This window comes from Xenopus laevis, chromosome 3L, assembly GCF_017654675.1.
Source record: "Xenopus laevis strain J_2021 chromosome 3L, Xenopus_laevis_v10.1, whole genome shotgun sequence".
Classification (NCBI taxonomy): Eukaryota; Metazoa; Chordata; class Amphibia; order Anura; family Pipidae; genus Xenopus; species Xenopus laevis.
In genome coordinates, this window is record NC_054375.1 from 28,048,107 (window position 1) to 28,066,738 (window position 18,632).

General features: G+C 43.9%; 1 protein-coding gene across 2 annotated transcripts in view; it reads left to right on the plus strand.

Moving 5' to 3' along the window:
- canx.L (calnexin L homeolog) overlaps positions 1 to 18,580 on the plus strand; it is a 29,680-nt gene extending 11,100 nt beyond the window's left edge. Inside the window, exons 5-15 of one of the 2 annotated variants that reach the window (XM_018250614.2) lie at positions 3,082 to 3,223; positions 9,707 to 9,788; positions 11,165 to 11,357; positions 12,048 to 12,237; positions 12,690 to 12,803; positions 12,885 to 13,041; positions 13,144 to 13,359; positions 13,518 to 13,637; positions 13,914 to 14,049; positions 15,401 to 15,483; positions 15,682 to 18,580. In XM_018250614.2, the coding sequence (XP_018106103.1) occupies positions 3,082 to 3,223; positions 9,707 to 9,788; positions 11,165 to 11,357; positions 12,048 to 12,237; positions 12,690 to 12,803; positions 12,885 to 13,041; positions 13,144 to 13,359; positions 13,518 to 13,637; positions 13,914 to 14,049; positions 15,401 to 15,483; positions 15,682 to 15,735 (1,487 nt within the window). In that variant the 3' untranslated portion in view covers positions 15,736 to 18,580. 2 annotated transcript variants of the gene reach the window in all.
- The last annotated feature ends 52 nt before the right edge of the window (positions 18,581 to 18,632 follow it).

Genomic DNA, 18,632 nt, shown 5'->3' on the forward strand with positions numbered 1-18,632 from the left:
ATTCTTGCGGTTTGCCTTCAAAAATCGTCATTTCCAATTCACGAGTCTGCCCTTCGGCCTCACGTCGGCTCCCAGAGTCTTCACCAAAATTATGGCGGCAGCCACGGCAGAGCTTCGCAGCGCAGGGATAAACATCACTCCCTACCTGGACGATCTGCTGATCAAGGCACCTTCCCTTCAAGAGGCTCAACAATCTCTTCGGACCTCCATCATCAAGCTGCAGGACCTGGGCTGGGTTCTAAACCTCACCAAGTCTTCACTAGTACCCAGCCACTCCATGATTTTTCTGGGTATGACGTTCAACACTCAATCACAAACGATCTCTCTTCCTATGGAGAAAGTCATCTGCCTGCAGAAGCTGGTGACGACACTACTCCAAAAGCCACGTCACACAGCGAGATTCTGCATAAAGGTTCTGGGAGTCATGGTATCCTCGATCGAAGCAGTGCCATTTGCTCAATTCCACCTCAGGGAACTTCAGTGGGACATTCTCTCATCCTGGAAACGAAAATCGCTTCTACAGGAGATTCAACTTTCTCAGCTGACGAGATCCTCTCTCCTCTGGTGGTTACAGATCCCACATCTCACCAAGGGGAAACGTCTAGGGGAACCCTGCTGGCGCATTCTGACAACGGATGCGAGTCTCTTCGGCTGGGGAGCAGTTCTCGAGGGCCAGTCTACCCAGGGACGGTGGTTGCAATCCGAACGCCGGTTGCAGATCAACCTGCTCGAGATTCGTGCCATACGGCTGGGTCTCCTCCACTGGCAACACGTCCTCAAAGGCCAAGCGGTGAAGGTTCAGTCCGACAACTCAACGGCTGTGGCCTACATCAACCACCAGGGCGGTACAAGAGGCAGGGGAGCACTCAACGAGATAAAGCTGATCTTTCGGTGGGCCGAAGCTCAACAAGTTCACTTGTCGGCCATCTACATCCCGGGGTTGCTGAATTGGGAAGCGGACTTTCTCAGCCGTCAGTCCCTAGACCCGGGCGAGTGGTCCCTAAACGACGACGTCTTCCAGGAGTTAACGCTAAAGTGGGGCGTCCCAGAAGTAGACCTCATGGCGACCAGGCACAACCGGAAGGTTCCGCAGTTCCTGGCTCGCTACCGAGATCCCCTGGCTCACAACGTCGATGCCATAACGGCTCCCTGGCCCTTTCGGCTGGCATATGCCTTTCCACCTCTGCCACTCATCCCCAGAACCATCAGAAAGCTTCAAAGAGAAAGGACCACCCTCATTCTGATTGCTCCACGGTGGCCCAGACGGGCTTGGTTCTCGGATCTCCTCACTCTATCCGTGGCAGAACCGTGGACCTTACCGTCAATTCCAGACCTTCTCACCCAGGGACCGATCCGGCACCCAAACCTAAGCAACCTCTCCTTAACGGCATGGCTCTTGAGACCAAGATCCTAACCCAAAAGGGTTTTTCTGCAGCGGTTGCACACACTATGTGTGCAGCACGGAAACCGATTTCAGCCAAGGCGTATTATAGGGTTTGGTCCACCTACCGCCAGTGGTGCTCTAAATCCAAGGTGACGTTCCGGACCTTATCCATACCGCACATCCTGGAGTTCCTGCAAGACGGTCTCTCCATGGGCCTGTCCTTGGGGTCTCTGAAATCCCAGATCTCTGCCCTTTCGGTTCTCTTCCAGAAACGGCTCGCTCTCCTTCCAGACGTCAAGACCTTCATGCAGGGAGTAGCTCATGTCGCTCCGCCAGTTCGCGCACCAGTTCCTGTGTGGGATCTGACCTTGGTTTTACATGCTCTTCAACTGCCTCCATTCGAACCACTAGCTTCTGTGCCTCTCCAGTGGCTCACCTGGAAGGTCGTTTTTCTACTAGCCATCGCCTCTGCGAGACGTGTCTCTGAACTCAGTGCACTATCCTGTACAGCTCCTTACCTCATCTTCCATCATGACAGGGCTGCTCTTCGGACTATTCCATCCTTCCTACCGAAGGTCGTCTCGGAATTTCACCTTAATCAGGAAATTGTCCTGCCGTCTTTTTGTCCTGCTCCAGCGAACCCTAAGGAACGAGCCTTGCACACCCTTGATCCTGTGAGAGCCTTAAAGTTCTACCTGCACAGGGTTCAGGACATCCGGAAGTGTGATGCGCTGCTGGTGATCCCTTCGGGACCTCGCCAGGGTACTCCGGCTACCAAACAGAACATTTCCAGATGGGTCAAACAAGCTATCCAACGGGCTTACACGGCAAAGGGGAAGGATCCCCCACACAGAGTCACAGCTCATTCCACCAGGGGTGTGAGTACCTCCTGGGCGTTCCGTAACCAAGTTTCGGCTGAGCAGCTGTGCAAGGCAGCTACATGGACTTCTGTCCATTCATTTTCCAAATTTTACCACTTTGATACCTTTGCGGCATCTGACACTCGCTTCGGCAGACGGGTGCTGCAGGCCGCGGTGGTTTCTTCTTAGGCCTCTTATCCCACCCGGTTCTGGGGACAGCTTTGGTACGTCCCATGGTCCCTGTGTCCCCCAAGCTGACTAGGAGAAAAGGAGATTTTGTTTACTCACCGTTAAATCTCTTTCTCTTCAGTCACTTGGGGGACACAGGGCTTCCCTCCCTGGTTTGAGGCCTTCACTTCCGTCAGATGTTTTCTGGTTAATAAGTGTTATAATTGTTTTGATTGTTTATTCCAAAATTGGTTTTATTATTCCTGTTGACTTTGGTACAAACTGACCTAAGCTCCGCCTACTGGGGGTATAGCCAGTGAAGGAGGAGTCAGTTTTGTTTTAGGGTTGTGTCCTGCCTCCTAGTGGTACTAGCTATACCCATGGTCCCTGTGTCCCCCAAGTGACTGAAGAGAAAGAGATATAACGGTGAGTAAACAAAATCTCCTTTTTTCAACCCGATTTAACTATCTAACTATGTTACTATATACATATGTTTCCAAAAAAGTTTGCAGGTGAACAGTTAACGAGTGAAATAAAGTACTTTTTTAGTTCTGAAAATATACGTATTCTAGTTGGGAGCACCAGTTCCTTATGTAGTGAAAAACAGGAACATTTTACAAATGGCTTGCAAATATACAGCAAATACATTAATCTCTTCTTTATTTCCAGGTAAATGGGAAGTGACAGAAATGAAAGATTCAAATCTCCCAGGGGACCTAGGCCTTGTTCTAATGTCACGTGCAAAACACCATGCAATTGTCAGCAAACTGAAGAAGCCCTTTGTCTTTGATAAGAAATCTTTAATCTTACAGTGAGTATGCATCTTGGGCTGTTTTTTTTTTTTTTTTTTTTTGGGCAGGAAAAAAATCAGAGTTGCATAAATCTTAGTGTAAACACACTATAAGGAATAAACCAATATTTTGCAAACACTACTTTGAGGGTTATTTATCACAGGTCAAGTTGTGTTTTCTTGGAAAAGAAGGGTAGTTTTGCTAAAAAGAAAACTCAAATTTTTTGGGATTAAAAAAAAAAACTAGATTTTTTTGAGATTTATTATGCCCCGAAGCTGCTAAAAGCCATAATCCAAAATACTCCAGCTAAAACCTGCCATGGTCACGTAGAAGTCAAAAGCAGAGGTCTCTTTAACCATTTAAAGATGTTAATAGCTAGCCTGCGTGATGTTCGAGTTTTTTTCTGAGGGTTTGTACTCAAACTTTTTCTCTTGCCTAATTGGGGGACACAGGCACCATGGGGATGAAGATCCTGCAGCTGGAGAATGGACACTAACTTGTTAACTTGTGACTCCTCCTCCTGCTCTGGGCTTCATCCCCTGCCTCCTCCTGTTACTTCCAGTTTTCTTTAGTGTCCTCAGAAGGAGAAGACACAGGATTTTTGTGGCTGGAGCAGGTGATCAAGGACTCCGGTCAGATCATGCCACATTAAGGGCCACTGATCCATTCAAGAGCCCTTCCAGCTGACTGAGTATTTCTCTGCCCGACAGCCTTCCCGCTCTACGGAGGACTGCAGGCTTGCTCCCAGATCCCCCTGCACTGGATTCCCGCTCTACGGAGGCTGCACCAGTGGTATACACCATATTCTGGTGATATACATATATGTGTTTATTTATAGGTTTATATACTTGTATTTAAAAATATATAATAAGCACATATTCTATTTCAGGGTGGCAGACTCACAACTTATAGGGCATATCGTCAGCTGGCTACATTTGGTGAGTATACTCTCCTCTTCCCCCCTCATCACTTTACTTGCTTCCTTCCCTAGGGCTCCCTTTTAGGTAGTTTTTGTGCGCTGGTCGGACGGGCCCCCCCTTTTTATTAGTGGGTTGTGTGCGCATGGTTTCAACTGCCTTCACTGCGTCCCCCGCTATTTAAAACTCTACCGTTGCGCTTATTCGCGCCTTCCTGCCTCTCTCACTTCCGCCCACGCTGGCGCCCTAATTCCCTCGCGCACTTCCGGTGCGCGCCTTCTGTTCAGCGCATTCCGGCTCTAGCAGCGGGAACTATTCCACAGCTCGGCGCTTCTTCTTGAGCTGCGTACGGCGCCCTGACTCCTGTTGTTTGCGGCTCTTCTCCAGACCAGGGAGAGCAGGCGGCGCCTTCTGTACGCGCTTCCTCTGCACACTGCCCACAGGGACCCGACTGCACTGAGGTGTCTCCTGCGCCTAGCAGCGTTTTTCTACAGGCAAGTACTTACTACCTACTATACCTCTGCGTTTGGGGAAGGATTTAAGGGATGTTTCCTTGGGGATCTAACGCACTTCCCCCCCCCCCTTCTTCTCTCATAATACAGAGCACATCTTTGCAACCAAGATCTGCCTGTCATCCCTGCCAAGGGTATCCCCTGCCTCCTTCTCTCTTAAAGTTATAGTACTTTCAAAAATAACAAAAAAAAAAAAAAAAAAGAAAAATTGAGAGAAAAAAAAAAAAAAAAGAAGGATTTTATGAGCACTATGGCAGACAAAACTGAAGAGCCCAGGATACCCAAATCCTCAGCTCAATCACGTAAGGCCAATCAGGTCTCTTATCTGGCTTGTACTGTCTGTAAGACCAAATTTCACACAGCTTCTACCGAGTCGGTGTGTGTGGACTGTAGTTCCAAGACCCTACCCTCTTCCGGCACTACAGAAGCTGATTTAGTTAGGGCCCTGTCCCTCTCACTCGCAGGCATCCAAAATTTAGCCCGCATACCCGAGACTTTAGACAAAGTCCTCGAACGCCTGTCTCAGCCACAGGCTCCTGACTGTAGACCCTCAGGCTCGAAGCGTCCCACAACCTCCCCTCCTGACTCTCCAAGGGCAGCTATGTCCCCCTCCGATGAGGACGGACAACTACAGTCTGAGGGAGAGAGTCTGACCAGGACCTTGATCCTGAACAGGATATGCCTAGAACTCAAAAGGAGGTTGAAGGCCTCATACAGGCGGTGCTTTCGACCCTTAATATTTAAGATACTGTTTCCACTGCAGAACCTGCAAAGAATATCTTCAAAAGACAAAAGAAGAGTTCGGCCATATTTCCAGCATATGAGCAATTAGAAGAGATAATCAAATCTCAATGGAAGACTCCTGACCACAGGGTTCAAATTTCTCGACGTTTTTCTCAGACTTACCCCTTCCCACAGGAGTGCACAGAGCTATGGGCGTCACCCCCAATGGTGGACCCTCCTGTTTCTAGACTGTCTAGGAATACTACCATTCCTGTGGCTGACGCTGCAGCGTTTAAGGACCCTATTGATAAACGTCTTGAAGGCTTTTGTAAATCTACCTTCACTGCGACGGGTACTGCTTTTCGCCCTATTTTCGCTATCGCCTGGGTTGCTAAGGCAATGGAAGTTTGGGTTGAACAAGCGGCCCAGTCGATAGGTTCTGAAGACCCAACGACGGACAATCTCCTCTCACAGATTGCTGATGCGACTACCTACATCTGCGATGCAGCCCTTGATGCAGCAAAGATGGTGGCCCAAGCCTCAGCCCAATCTATTGCTACCCGTCGGTTCCTTTGGCTGAAAACTTGGTCGGCAGATCTAACTTCTAAGAGATCCTTGGTCAGCCTCCCCTTCCAAGGTAAACTTCTATTTGGGGCAGAACTGGACAAGATTATCTCTCAGGCTACAGGCGGTAAGAGTACACTACTCCCTCAGACCAGAACCAGGAGAACAACTTTTAAGAGACGTCCCTTTTTTCGCCCCTTTCGCCAGACTCAAGGGCACAAGACTCACTCGGAAAAGACCAACTCCAACTTTCGTTCCCGTTTCCAGAACAAGCAACGTCCCAGTGGCTTGCCCTCGCGCGGTCCATCCAAGCCCTCTCAGGATAAGCCCAGCACAGCCTGAAGGGGTGCCCACCCCCGAAGAGATCCCTGTAGGCGGACGCCTCAAATCCTTTCGGGAGGTGTGGTCAAACAAAGTAAAGGACCGCTGGGTACTACAAGTGGTTTCGCAAGGCCTTCTTATAGAATTCACCCAACCCCCACCCCAACGTTTCTTCATATCCCGTCTTCCCACACAACCTTCCAACCGGGCACAGTTCCTTTCGGTGGTTCAAGCTCTCGCAGCAGCGGGAACTATCCAACCCGTTCCAGCTGCTTACAAGGGAAAGGGGTACTATTCCAATCTGTCAAGGATGCATACCTCCACATCCCAATCCACCCATCCCATCACCGGTTCCTCAGATTTTTTGTAGACGGGCAACACTGGCAGTTAGTCGCCCTACCCTTTGGTCTATTGTCCGCACCTTGCACCTTCACCAAGGTGATGGCAGCTACATTGGAAACCCTTCGCATCACAGGGATCTCGGTCATCCCCTATTTGGACGATCTTCTCATAAAAGGCCCGTCGGCGGAAGTCGCCTCCAGCCACACCTCTCTTGTTCTCAAGACCCTAACAGATTTCGGCTGGCTCATCAACCACGACAAGTCTCACCTTCTGCCGTCACAACAGGTGGAATATCTCGGCCTCATCATCGACTCCAGGAAGGGGAGAACCTTCCTCCCGGAAGTCAAGAGCTCGACCCTTCGGGCGCGAATTCTGACCCTTCAGTCTGCGTCCTCCATCCCACTACGGAGAGCCATGCAGACGTTGGGCACGATGGTGGCATCCTTCCCAGCCATACCATACGCCCAGTTCCATATGAGACCCCTACAACAGACCATATTGCGTTACCAGCGACAGAACCGACACGACCTGGAGCGACTCATAGCCCTTCCAGAACCAGTCAGACACTCTCTGGTTTGGTGGCTCCATCCACTTCGCACGTCCCTGGGCAAACCCTTCCCCAGTCTTCAATGGACAGTACTCACGACAGATGCCAGTCTTTCGGGGTGGGGAGGTGTCCTGGGTCAGAGGACAATTCAGGGTCTCTGGACATCGGAGGAAGCCTCGCTGTCGATCAATCTCCTCGAGCTCCGAGCCATCAGATACTCCTTAGAAGGGCTAGCCCCATTCCTCAGGGGTCACCCGATTCGAATTCAGTCGGACAACGTCACCGCTGTGGCGTACGTCAACCACCAAGGGGGCACAAGAAGCCCAGCTGCCCTGAAAGAAGCAAGTTCCATCCTACGGTGGGCAGAGACTCATGTTCCAGAAATCTCCGCTGTACACATTCCCGGGGTAGACAACTGGATTGCCGACTACCTCAGCAGGGAAACATTAGACCAGGGAGAGTGGAGCCTACATCCCGATGTCTTCCAGTCAATTGTAGACCGGTGGGGCCTTCCAGAGGTAGACCTCATGGCGTCTCGGGACAATCGGAAAGTGCCAAGATTCGTGGCCAGAAGTCTCGACCCACTTGCTCTCGGGGTGGACGCTCTAGTCATCCCATGGCCTTTCGCCAAGGTTTACATCTTTCCCCCGCTGGCCTTGCTCCCCAAGGTCATCCAGAAGATAAAGCGAGAAAGAACTCTGACCATTCTGGTCGCTCCCTACTGGCCGCGGAGAGCCTGGTTTGCCGAAGTGGTGAAGCTGGCTCGGGAGGATCCGCTTCGGCTTCCAAGAAGAGTCGATCTTCTCTCTCAAGGTCCCGTTGTCCACCCGAATTCACATCTGTGGGCTTTAACGGCTTGGCTCTTGAGACCTTCGTGCTGAAAAGCAGGGGCGCGCCTCCGGATGCCATACCTACCATGCTGCGGGCTCGCAAGCCGGTTTCCGCCAAGATCTACCACAGGGTCTGGAAGACTTTCATATGCTGGTGTGAGGCCGGGGTGTTAACCCACAGGGGGCTGACGAGAAGGTTATCCTTTCCTTTCTGCAGGACGGCTTGTCGAAAGGATTGGCACTGAGCTCTCTGAAGGTTCAAGTTTCGGCCCTCTCCATCCTTTTTCAGAAGAAGCTTGCTATGAAGTCCAACATTAAAACGTTTCTTCAGGGAGCCATGAGGATTGTACCTCCCTATAGATCTCCCGTACCCCCTTGGGACCTCAATTTGGTTCTGTCGGTGCTTCAAGAAGATCCTTACGAACCTCTAGACTCCGTTCCCTTGCCGTCCATGACTGAGAAGGTGGTCTTCCTCCTAGCTATCACTTCAGCCCGCAGAGTATCCGAAATTGCCGCATTGTCGTGTAAGGCTCCTTTCACCATCTTTCACAAGGACAAGGTGGTTTTACGTCCGACCCCGGATTTCCTACCAAAGGTTGTTTCTGAATATCACTTAAATCAAGATATAGTCGTACCGTCGCTCTGCCCAGACCCGAAGAATCCGGCTGAGCGTAAGCTACACACTCTGGATGTGGTTCGTGCACTCAGGCTTTATTTAGAAGGCACCAAGAGCATCAGACGAGCGGACGCTCTCTTTGTTCAGCCCAACGGCCCAAGACGGGGAACCAAGGCTCCCAAGGCCACCATTGCCAGGTGGATTCGTTCCACGATTGTCAGAGCTTATGCAGTCCGTGGTCGTCACCCTCCGCTGAGGGTCACAGCACATTCTACTCGATCTGTCAGCACCTCCTGGGCGGTTCGGCATCAAGCATCGGCTGAACAGATATGCAGAGCGGCCACTTGGGCTTCCCATCATACTTTCACGCGATTTTACAGGTTACACACACAGGCTTCGGCAGAAGCTGTTTTTGGGAGAAAGGTGCTCCAGACGGTTGTTTCTGAGCACTAGGGGTGTATACAGTGTCCCGCCCTCTGGGATTGCTTTGGGACATCCCCATGGTGCCTGTGTCCCCCAATTAGGCAAGAGAAAGAGAGATTTTTGTACTTACCGTTAAATCTTTTTCTCTTGTCCTATATTGGGGGACACAGGCCTTCCCTCCCTGCTTTTGACACTGTTCATTCTATGTACATAGTTCCTCTACAAATTTTTGGTTATGTTTCTATTGTTGAGGGGTATCTTGTGTTCCTCTTCGGTTTTGGGTTGCTTTGCTCCTTCTTCGGTTAAAACTGGAAGTAACAGGAGGAGGCAGGGGATGAAGCCCAGAGCAGGAGGAGGAGTCACAAGTTAACAAGTTAGTGTCCATTCTCCAGCTGCAGGATCTTCATCCCCATGGTGCCTGTGTCCCCCAATATAGGACAAGAGAAAAAGATTTAACGGTAAGTACAAAAATCTCTCTTTTTTTTATCCTACAAACTTAATAAATTTGAGGTGTTTGAGTTTTTTGCCCAATTTCATTTACGGCTTTTTATAAATAAACAAACATTTGAGTTGCGAGTTCATTTGAGGAAGAAAAAACCTCACAAACTGGACCTTTGATAAATAACCCCCTTTACTGGACAAGGAAATCTGATCTGAAAAATCTAAATGTATGTATATTTTAACATATAGATTTCAATTTATTTGCAGATATGAAGTTAATTTTCAAAATGGAATTGAATGTGGGGGTGCATACGTGAAACTACTTTCCAAAACTCAAGAACAGAAACCCGTAAGTTTTATTTATTTAAATTATTAGTTTCATAGTATATATATTTTTTTCATTCAAAGGTTCAGTGCTAGTGCATTGTTTTACAGTATATAGTTGGTGGTCATTCTGCACTGACATACATTCTGCTGATAATAATCAATATATTTAAGGATGACCTACGCATTGTTTTCATTTATGATTGCTGTGAGGGTTTTTAATTGCCAAAATATGTGGACATATTTTAACCAACGTAGGGGAAATCGTTGAGCTGGGTTGCCAGATAGTCTTGAAATTTAGAGGGTATGTAGCAAGTCTTGCCAATACAGCCAGACTTTCTCAAACATGTTATTTAATAAAGCAGTAGGTTTCCCCATCTCTAATCTATATAAATATTGTTGTGTGCACAAAGAATTTTGTGTGAACCCCAAATTTTTTTTTTTTTTTTCGTACATAAGCCAGAAGGAATTAGAGGGAAAATGGTTTGACCCTACTTGTGCCTGAAGATATTTGTATCAGACTGACAAATGCATTCTGGTCTTTGTCTGGCTGTCTAGTTTAACATTGCAAATATCCTGAAACCGTTAAAAACTGGACAATTGGCTGGATCGTTTTTAGTATAATTGATTTGCAGCTGAAATGGCTGCCAGAGTTTGTAGTTCACCTTTAAGTTAAAGGTATACTGTCATGGGAAAAAAATTTTTTTGCAAAATGAATCAGTTAATAGTGCTGCTCCAGCAGAATTCTGCACTGAAATCCATTTCTCAAAAGAGCAAACAGATTTTTTTTATACCTAATTTTAAAATCTGACATGGGGCTAGACATTTTTTAAATTTCCCAGCTGCCCCAAGTCATGTGGCTTGTGCTCTGATAAACTTCAATCACTCTTTACTGCTGTACTGCAAGTTGGAGTGATATCACCCCCTCCCTTACCCCCCCCCCCCCAGCAGCCAAACAAAAGAACAATGGGAAGGTAACCAGATTGCTAAAATTTCAAACTGGAGAGCTGCTGAATAAAAAGGTCAAAAAACAAATAGTAATATTAAATGAAAACCAATTGCAAATTGTCTCAGAATATCACTCTCTACATCATACTAAAGTTAACTCAAAGGTGAGCAACCACTTTATAACCCACCTATTAAATTGAGCATATTCAATATATCTGGACTTCAATTTATAAATTTTCATATTCCTTATGTGTCAAATGTACCCTAACCCATAAACTCTTGCAATAAGGGCCCTTTTATCATATTTTTACTCTATGACCCTTGTTTTAAAGATCATGAAGACCCCTGTGTCTTTTTGTTTTTATGTGAAGTGTTGCACAACTTGCTGGCACTACATAAATGATGAATTTAACTACTGCAATTGTAACAAATTTTGAAATGTGATATTTCCAGGAGCAGTTCCATGATAAGACGCCCTACACTATCATGTTTGGGCCTGACAAGTGTGGTGAGGATTACAAACTGCATTTCATTTTCCGGCACAAGAACCCCAAGACTGGAGAATATGAGGAGAAACATGCAAAACGACCAGATGCAGACCTAAAATCTTACTTTTCAGACAAGAAAACTCACCTTTACACCCTAGGTAATTTGTTTTGAAGACCCCTCCCTGCTTTGCATATATTTTCAGGTTGTATTGCAGTGTGCGTGGGGGGAAATAATTGTAAAATACACATCTGTAAAGAATCAGTAACCCCAAAACATCAGTGTGTGATACATATTTAGATTAATAAAATGTTACCCTTCACTGGAAGATGAACATAGCTATTGCATTTTCTGGGAATAGGCTCTATAGGAGGAATAGATTGTTTGAATCGTGTGAGTTATGGTTGACAGGTCAGGGCACAATTGCATATGTAAAGTGTGATGGTATAGGAGGTGCCGCAAAGGATATATTAGGTTTCCAATACTGTAATATGGATGCAAGCCCCAGAAAATGGTAGGTGCTGTGAGCACTTGCTGGAGGATCTCCTATATTTAAAATTTTTGACTGGTATGGAAAGCCTAATGTTGCATTTCTCTTTAATTTTAAATTATGGCCAAATTTGAATTTTGAAATTCATTTTTTGCTTTACAAAACATCAGCACTTCCCTGTTTGATAGAATCTTTAAAGGTCATTAACAAAAAAAGTGCTTATACATTTAAATATGATGTACCATTACACCGCTCTTTGAAATTTTTTTACTTCTAAGTCATAAGTGTACAATGGTTTAAATATATATCTCCATTTTGTATATTTGCTTTTTCCTAACTATTTTCCTCTTGCCAACACAGTCTTAAATCCTGATAACAGCTTTGAAATCCTGGTTGATCAAACCGTTGTAAATCGTGGGAATCTCCTAAATGACATGAACCCTCCCGTGAATCCCCCTAATGAGATAGAAGATCCAGAGGATAAAAAGCCTGAAGATTGGGATGAGAGACCAAAAATATCAGATCCAGATGCTGTGAAACCTGATGACTGGTGAGCTGGAGCATATCAGAAATAACAAAATATCCTTCTTCAAAATATTTACAGATAAACAATTACTGTATGTCATAAGACTACTTAATACTTCATGCCTTTATGAAAGTGATCTATACTATATGGCCAGATGTATGCTGGCACCCGTTTGTCCAACATTTCGTGCTGAAGCCAAGAGCGTTAATATCAAGTTAATTCCACCTTTTGCTGCTATAAGCCTCTCTTTTGGAAGTCTTTTATGCAGATTATGAAGAGCACCTCACAGGCAGTACTGCAGACATCAAAAGAGCTGCACTATTGAGTGCTATAGATAAGCTAGATGTAGATTTAGAGTACAGTCAATGGAGCATGTTACGGCTGCTCCTAAACTTATTTGCTTGCAGGGGTCCCTGGACAAGCAAATTACCTTATTCTATTACAGAAAATTATTTATTTATTTTTTCAATATTCAGGGATGAGGATGCTCCTGCCAAGATCCCAGATGAAAGTGCTGTGAAACCAGAAGGCTGGCTGGATGATGAACCTGAATACACTTCTGATCCAGATGCAGAGAAGCCAGAGGACTGGTATGGAAATATTTGCTTTGGTGCTAGCGTTTGTACTTCATAGAATAGCATGTCATGTTTGCTTTCATTTGTTCTTGATAGGGATGAAGATATGGATGGAGAATGGGAGGCACCACAAGTGGCAAATCCTAAGTGTGAGTCGGCTCCTGGTTGTGGAGTCTGGCAGCGACCTACTATTGACAATCCCATGTACAAGGGCAAATGGAAGTCTCCAATGATTGATAATCCAGACTATCAGGTAAGAAATGCAAATCTTATATACATTTTCAATACTTGTATGAAAACCAGGAAAAGGCAAAATGTGTATCTTTTTCTTAAGGCTGTATTTGTTCCTTTTTAGGGTATATGGAAACCAAGAAAAATCCCAAATCCAGATTTCTTTGAAGATCTAGAACCATTCAGAATGACTCCATTCTACGCAGTTGGCCTTGAACTGTGGTCTATGACTTCCGATATTTTCTTTGATAATTTTATTATCTGCTCAGAGAGAAATGTGGCTGATGACTGGGCTAATGATGGATGGGGCCTAAAAAAGGCAGCTGATGGAGCTTCTGCGGTAGGTTTTATGACTAATGTCTTAATAAAGAGGTCTTGTTAATCTAAAGCGGCATTTTTTTTTCTCGCACTCCTTTATATTTCGGTATTCCCAACTGCCCCTTGTTCATGAGTACAATTGCTACTGCTTGAGAATGAGAAATGTTTTTCCTTTTACAGCCTAGTGTAGTGGGACAAATGATAACTGCTGCAGAGGAAAGACCTTGGCTCTGGATTGTTTATATTCTGACTGTGGCTCTGCCAGTTTTTCTGGTTATACTCTTCTGCTGCTCTGGAAAGGTACGTTTGTTAGAAACAGTGAACACATTGTTCTCTCTTGAACTTTTCTTTTGATGTTGTTGTCTTTATCTGTTATTTTTGTAAGTACCTTGCGCTGATCTTTACATGTAATTGTTTAATGTCATAGCCTTCATAATATGATTAAACATGTTTATTTTTATTATTAACATGTATTTATAGAGTGCCAACATATTTCGCTGTGCTGTAAGAGATGTCACTTGGCCTTTAAAAGGTTAAAACAATTGCACTGATAATGTATATTCATTTATCTTGTAGAAACAGCCATTGGATGCAGAACACAAAAAGACTGATGCTCCCCAGCCTGATGTAAAAGAGGAGCAGGAGGAGGAAGAAGAAGAAAAAGACAATAAGGCTGAAGAGGAAGAAGATGCTGAAGAAAGTGACACGCAAAGTAAGTAATGTTTCCAAACTATATCATAGCAACAGTAGTGGAAAAAATGACCAAAAGCTATATGCTTAAAGATTCACTTTGTATTCGACCTATATAAGAAGCACTAGCACCCAAAAGAAAATGCAGTTTCTGAGTTGCCATCTACCAATAATTATTTACTAAACAGCTGCAGCCATAAAATGACATTATATTCTATATACTCCGTATAATCGAGTCCTTAAGCTCAGTAATTTACAGCAGCACAGAGCATGTGCAGTTAATCAGCTGGAAAGAAGATGGGGAGCAACAGGGGCATCTTTGGAGGCACATAACTTTGCAGCTAAAGGGCTGTAGTTGGCCTTGGGCTGGTATAGAAGACCAAAACATGATGTACAAAATGTCTACTCTACATCTTTAGTTAAACATTAGTTTTTTAAGAAAGTCAAAGCCTAAAATGCATCTTTTTTTTTTTTTTTTTTTTTTTTTATCGACAAATATAATGTCCATTGGGCAGAGATGTGGCTGGCCTTAGCAGCTCCAGCTTCTCTCTCTTTTACTTGAGTTTTGACAGTGTTGAAAATCTGTGCTATATAATGCATGTGTTCGTTCATCCACTCACAGGGAACTATGCAGCAGGTAAGGGGGCTCCCCCTCCCTTCCCTTGCCCACACAGTCTTATTTGCATTACTGTTAATCTGGACCGCATTCGTTTGCAAACTTCATCATTCTCTCCAGCCAAACAAGCAGCTGTTGGACAAAGCATGACTTTGCAGGGTGGCAGGACATCATACCAACCACTTATCTATTGGGCCCCCAGCATTGTGTGATAGGCACAGTGTGGCACCCCCAGCAATTAATAATATTTGATTATTATATAATCTATATTTAAATATAGAAACACCATACTTTACTCCCCAGTAGCCCTGAACACATTGTGCTGCATGATGTGCAAATCACATGATCCACTTGGAACAGCAGTCTTCTATTGCAGTTCCCACTACAGTCCTCCCCTAAACCACCCCAGTAGCTGTAGGAATCACTTTACTCCATTGTGTAGATTTTTTTCTCATTAGCAGGTTCTTATCAACGCAGTGCCTCTGTAGGAAAAAAAACATTTTCTATGATCAATTCAAAAATCTTTGTTTTGTTATGCCTCTCCTAGGTTGCACGGTTTTATATCTTCACACAGAGATTACCAATAAATATCTTTATTTGTACAACTGAATTAATTCATTTATAAAAGCCACAATTTGAAAGTACAACACAATATGCTGCAACACATCAAATGTCTGGGCTTTAATATCCACTATTACATTTTAAACGTCAGGGATACATAAATACATAAAATCTGACTCCGATCTGCTCCTTACAGAACCAAAGCAGGATGAAGATGAAGGTGATGAAGGGCAAGAAAGCCAAGAGGAAGAGGAGGCAGAAGAGGAGATCAAACCTAAAGTGAGAATTAGTGGGTTTTTATGTGACCAAATGTACTTTAATCAACATTTATACACTCAAAATTGTAATTATTTGAAAGTCCTTATTTTTTTTATGTGCATAAATGGAGGAGCTTGGATAGTCCTGCCTTCAATGTATCTGTTGTGCAAATCCACAATAAAGACCACATATAAAGCCATTATGTATCTTTTATCACAGGAAGACGACATTATGAACAGATCTCCAAGAAATCGAAAACCTCGAAAAGATTAAGAAAACAAATATATTCCAAATCCACCAATGGACTTGAACATTTGGCAGAAGTTAATATAAAAAAAAAAAGCTTTCTGTTTTTACAGAGATAAATAACTATCCAGGAACATTGTAACACTGAAGTCCTTGTCACCCACAAGTCGCAGCCGAGAACTCGCATCATTATACCACGTATCTAGATTTGTAAACCCAAGTAATGAAAAAGCATCATTTCTATAATCTAAATGCATTTAACACTAGTCGACTTCTTGGTGGGATATGCAGTGTAACATGAAGAACTAACTCTACTCTTTTTGTTTGTTTTTGTTTTTTTTTAAATTAAAACTTTTTAAACTGAAGAAAGAAATCTAGTATTGCCAAACTCTTCCATACTTCAGTGTAATGAAATGTATTAATCCTAGAAAATAAAATCAGAAGAGAGCTTTAGGAAATGTTAGATCTAAAATGCATTTATTTTTTTTTTAAATTTGTTTAATGGCTGCTTGGTTTGGTGTTCATTCCTTCCAGTTTAAAGTAACCCATTTTGCTGTTTTTTTGTTTGTTTTACACGAGTATTTACAAGACATGCTTTTGGTTCTAGAGAGCATGGTCAGTAGTCCTGGCAACATGCATGTTATCCCTGGTTACCGTTAAGCCGCCAGCACTTGAAGTCTTTATGGACCAAAATGCTATAATCGCCCAGTAAACAGATGTCTCGGATACCTCTAAATTACGTGTGTGCTCCCAAGTGTAAATATATTCATATAGAACATTTGCTTTGTGTGCATACTGGGTTCCACAGTCAGTCCCTGTTTATTTTTCTCTATGTTTTTTTGTTTTGTTTTTACTGAAGCTGTAACTGTTCCCACATCTTTATTTAAAGCAACTTTGCTGTTTAATCAGTGTTAGTTTTTTTTTCTTTTCTGCGATTGCTTACTGGGAGAATTGGATACTGGCATGAATGGCTGCCTACTCTGTCCATTTCACAGATTATACAGTTCTTGCATGGACCTCTCTCATATAGGACAAACACTTTACCTGCAGTAGGGTCTAAGCAAGAGTGTACTTCTGACTTCTCTTTCAGAAATAGGGTTATGTATGTCAACATTTTGTTGAATGGAAAATACACCCCCTTAATGACATAAATATCTTTCAGACATACCCGTTTCCACAGATGAAAAGGAAACCATGACAGTCTGCCTGTGCTGTAGTGAGCAGCGCCCCACTTTAGTCTTAAAGGACCAGTAACAGTAATTTCTTTTTGTTAATAAAAAAAAAAAACAGTTTAAACTTTTAATTGCAAAGCTTTTATTAAGAAATTACTTACCGATTCTCTGCATGTGCTCCTCTTTTGGAACGGCGACAGGTTGACGATCCATCGTGCATCGCTTGATTTCTCGTCCCTGCCTTCTATAGGAGATAGCCAGGGAGGAGAAATCGTGCACCGTGCGATGGATCGTCACCGTTTCAGAAGAGGAGTGCATGCAGAAAATTGGTACATAATTTCTTAATAAAAGCTTTGCAAATTAAAAGTTTAAACTGTGCTGGTGTTTTTTGTTAAAATGAAACTAATTTAAAAAAAAAATTACTGTTACTGGTCCTTTAGCAAAGTGTCTCCAACCCATCCCTTGTTCCATTGTGAAGTGATGGATCCTGGGACCTGAAGTCCCTCTGCTTTCCAGAGGATCTATGCACCACCCACTCACAATGGAAAGCAGGGGAACCTTCATTTCTCACAGTTGGAACATGGTGAGGGAGGGGTTGCATTAAACTGTCTGACTAAGGGATGTTGGGAAATGGTTAGTATGAATAACATGAATTTCTGTGGAATCAGATATGTCTTTGTAAAAAAATGGTAGTTATGCACCTTTTTCTATATAAACCCAACTGAGTGAGCTCATGTTAAAAAGTATAGCAGGAATTATAGCAACGTCTGCTCAGAAATACAGCTATAATTATTATTACGTGTTACATATGAAGGGGGGTTTCCATTAAAAAGGCAACTGTACAATGAAATGCCAACACAGGTACGTGACAGCCAGTGCCTACGAGTCTACAATTTTATGGTGCTGTTAGGGGTATTGTCCGCTCGTCTTGCTGAGAAACCAATGAGATTAAAAATGCCACGTGGCGTTGCCATATAATGATTAAAGGCAACTTGCTGTCAAAATGCTTTTGCTGGTTGGTATTGTATTTGTATTGCATTGGTAAAACCGTCAATGCTACTTGAGTTCCAATTATTTCCATTGAGACCTGCTTCTACTGATCTCTTTGTAAATAGAACCATTTCCCAAGGTACCACCTCATGCTATGTTTTAGAATATGTATTGACTTGTAGCTACAGTGACTGGCTTAAGTTGGTTATCTGTGTGCACTAAAGTTGGGGGGGGGGAAACCTTTGACCCCAGACATGAGATGGAGATGACTATTCAGTTCAGGGTTGTTTAGTGCTGACGCAGACTCGTGTTGCATTCAGATTTAGCAGCCATTTCTTCCGATTTTCTGGTTTGCAACCATAACAATGCTTTTAAATTCCTTTAAAAAAAAAAACATCTCTGCTGTAGATCAGTTTCCCTTACAAACAAAATGTTGCTGCTTTGGGTGCTCTATGGTGCTTTGCCTATCCAAATGGCTCTACTGCATGAGGAAAACTCTTAAGCTTGTCTCACCCAGCAAGGGAAGAATGCTGCAGCAGTGTTTCCATGGCACGAATTGTGATGACAAAATGATGTGTATTTTATTTGCTGGCAGGCCTTTCAACCTTCTGTAATGTGTAAAATCTTTTTCATTTGCTCTTGTTGTGGCAAAAAAAATTATATTGTTCGTGTAGGTTTCAGTCAGAACACAATAAAATTTTTAAGAAAAATCTGACAAGTATGTGTAAAATCATTCCCATAAGGTTACAGATCAACGTCCCT